Genomic DNA, 3646 nt, shown 5'->3' with positions numbered 1-3646 from the left:
AGGGTTTCTCTGTATAGCCCTGGCTGTCCTGGAACTCACTTTGTAGACCAGGCTGGCCTTGAACTCAGAAATCTGCCTGCCTCTGCCTCCCGAGTGCGGGGATTAAAGGCATGCACCACCACGCCCGGTGGTGATACAGGTCTTTAAATGGCTCTGTGTGAGTTTGAGACCAGCTTAGTCTAAATAGAAAGTGCCAGGCCAGGCAGGGCTATATAGCAACCCAATAATAAGAATAAGAAGTGACTGTCCTGGCCTCCTGAGGGGTGGAACTACCAGGCTTCTTGGCACCATGCCCCTTATTGAGCTACTGGTTTTTGTCTGTGACGTTGTCTTGCTGTGTATTCTGTATATGGTGGGCACTTGAGAAGAAAGTGGGGTCTTGGTGGGGTCTATGACATCCCCAAGTCTATGACTAGGCTAGTGGGAAATAAGCCTAGCTTAAGGCATATATATATATATATATATATATATATATATATATATATGTAGATGGAGAGAAATGACCCCCACAAACATGTCTTCTGACCTTCACATGCCTGCTGGGGCACATCCCTTTGCCTGAAATAATTATAGAGAAGTGAAAATTAAAAAAAAATAAATAAAAGTGATTGAGGAAAGGACACTCAACATTGAGCTCTGACCTCCATATGTGTGTGTACGCACAGGCACCTGTATTCACAGGTACACAAACTCAGATTAGGAAGTCTATACAATCTACTACACACACACTTCTAACATAGCTATGAACATTATTAATAAGATGGGATTCTGAAAAAAACCTTCAGTACCCCATAGGAAGGGAAGAAAAAGAAAACAGAAAAAAAAAAAAAGAGAAAGAGACAGTCCACTGACATGGCTCAGTGGGTGAAGTGCTGTATACAGACCTGATGACCTGATTTCATACTTCAGAATCCCACAAGGTAGTGGGAGATAACCAACTCCTGAGAGTTATTCCCCGACTTTTGCACACATACTGTGTATAATAACAGACAAGCTCTGTCAAAAATAATTATGTTATTTTGGTCTGTACATACTAATTAATAGATTGGAAAATAAGATTAAAAACACAAAACATGAATCTATAGGAAACTCATTCCAAATATGCTAGAAGCTAAAAGACAAAGGATGGAAAATATTCCTCGTGCTAGAGCCTACTTCTTTGGGATTCCAGCATATACTCAAGATCAGCTGAGTGACACAGTCTCATGAACTAAACAACTACTGGATTCTTGGACTTTCCATTGGTAGTCAGCCATGGTTGGACTAGCTAGATGACAGCCTGAAAGCCATTATAATAAATTCCATTATTTATAGATAGATAGATAGATAGATAGATAGATAGATAGATAGATAGATAGAACGGACAGACAGACAGACAGACATTCTATCAGTTGTGTTCCTTTAGAGAACCCTGACTAACACACAGAGTCTCAATATGTATCCCTGGCTGGCTTGCACCTCACTATGTAGACCAGGATGGCCTTGAATTCACAGAGAAGAGATCTACCTGTCTCTGCCTCCTAAGTGCTGGGATTAAAGGTGTATGCCACCACACCCATCTGCAGGAACTAAAAAAAAAAAAAAAAAAAAAAAGATGTATTACATATTTCTAAATTTGATGACTTAGTGAAATAAGTCCTTGAAATATGCAAAGTATCACAACTGTCTTAGCAAAAAGAAATTGTTTTGAAGAGTCCTATAACTGTTAAGCATGAAAACAATGTGTGAGTGTGTGTGTGTGTGTGTGTGTGTGTGTGTTTACTCTCCAGTCTACACTTGAACCTCCTGTCTGACTCTCACAGTGTGCTGAACTGAGTCTAGCTATGAACTACCACATCTAGCTAAATGAAATGTCTCTTTTTCCTATTTATTTGCACCTCTTTTTTCTTTACAGTAACAGGAACTGAACCTAGGACATGGCTTAGGGCAGCCAGGCACTCTGCTTCTGAAATCTATCTCTAGTGGAATGGAATTTGTAAAACTTTCAAAAGAGAAATATTCTGTTGAGGGCTTAACATTGTGGCCCAGTACATCTTAATGCACAACGCTTTGTCCCAGTACCAAACAAAGCAAAACAAAGCTAATTAAGAATGGAAAGCAGGCTGGAGAGATGGCTCAGCGGTTAAGAGCACCGATTGCTCTTCCAAAGGTCCTGAGTTCAAATCCCAACAACCACATGGTGGCTCACAACCATCTGTAACGAAAATCTGATGCCCTCTTCTGGAGTGTCTGAAGACAGCTACAGTGTACACACATATAATAAATAAATAAATAAATAAATAAATAAATAAATAAATAAATAAATAAATCTTTAAAAAAAATAAAGAAAGAATGAGAAAGCAGGGCTGGCGAGATGGCTCAGCAGGTAAGAGCACTGACTGCTCTTCTGAAGATCCTGAGTTCAAATCCCACAACCACATGGTAGCTCACAACCACCCATAATGAGATCTAATGAGCTCTTCTGGTGCATCTGAAGACAGCAACTGTGTACTAACGTATAATAATAAATCTTTGGGCCGGAGTGAGTAGGGCCGACCGGAGGGAGCAGAGGTCCTAAAATTCAATTCCCAACACCCACATGAAGGCTCACAACCATCTGTACAGCTAGAGTATACTCAAAGAACGAGAAAGTAAGCCCTAAAGTTGAGTCTATTCAAAGAAATAGTGGGAATGACCTCCAAGTACAGCCTTTGGGCTCTGATTCTCAGCGGGACATATCCCAGGAGAGACAGAGCTGAAACCATTGACCATAGGAGGCCCCTTCGCACTCAGCCCAGTTAACATGAAACTCTTATGGACCCCTGGCTGTTGAGATTGAGACAAAGAAAGTGTGTGTCTCTGTAGTTCTTAGTAGGTGATCACCTGGGGTCACTGCTGCTGCCAGGCTGTGGCCAGACATAGTGTAGGTACATGATTTCTCTGCTGTCCATAGCTCATTACTCTCAGAAGTCACAATGTGGCCACTCCTGGCCATTCCTACACAGTGTACATCACCTCTTCCTTCTGCCGGTCAGCCTTCTGCTTGTTTTCCTGCATGAGGTTCTGCCGAGCCAAGATGGCCTCCTCGTGGCTCAGCTTTCCCTGAAGCCGCCGGCACTCGCCTGCAGCCAGTTGCTCCTCTAGGTCCTGTGTCTGCATCTTCTTCTGCCACTTAAGGAACTCAGAGAAGTCCCCAGCCCCATCCACAAGTTTATCAACTCTGGGGAAAGAAGGACAGAGAGGCAGCGAGGTTTCCTCCTGTGATCAGGACCACTAGGAGGCTGCCAGTCCTTCTCTCAGGAATGGACTACCTCAGAGAACATTCAGCCATACCACTCACCCCCCAAGCATCACCTACCTATGTCCATCTGCCAGTCTCTCCCGTGTACCCACCCACCCACCAGTCATCTCCTTGCCCTCCCTTCATCCACTTCTCTGTCTGTCTGTCCACTTACCAACCCTGTCAACACTTGCTTGTTCATATACTCATCTTTCCAGTCAGCCACCTGAGCTCCCTACCACAGCCAGCTTGTAGACATGAAAGGGTACTCAAGCCGGGCCTGGTGGTGCAGGCCTTTAATCCCAGCACTCGGGAGGCAGAGGCAGGCGGATTTCTGAGTTCGAGGCCAGCCTGGTCTACCAAGTGAGTTCCAGGACAGCCAGAGCT

General features: G+C 43.8%; 1 protein-coding gene across 1 annotated transcript in view; it reads right to left on the bottom strand.

Moving 5' to 3' along the window:
- Cfap99 (cilia and flagella associated protein 99) overlaps nt 1-3646 on the bottom strand; it is a 29531-nt gene that overhangs the window by 8637 nt on the left and 17248 nt on the right. Inside the window, exon 10 of the mRNA XM_029545469.1 lies at nt 2995-3199. Coding sequence (XP_029401329.1) covers nt 2995-3199 — 205 coding nt within the window. The remainder of the gene's footprint in view (nt 1-2994; nt 3200-3646) is intronic.

Source organism: Mus pahari, chromosome 13, assembly GCF_900095145.1.
Source record: "Mus pahari chromosome 13, PAHARI_EIJ_v1.1, whole genome shotgun sequence".
Lineage (NCBI taxonomy): Eukaryota > Metazoa > Chordata > Mammalia > Rodentia > Muridae > Mus > Mus pahari.
The sequence above is the reverse complement of the archived record's forward strand: the minus strand, read 5'-3'. Positions and strand labels throughout refer to the sequence as shown.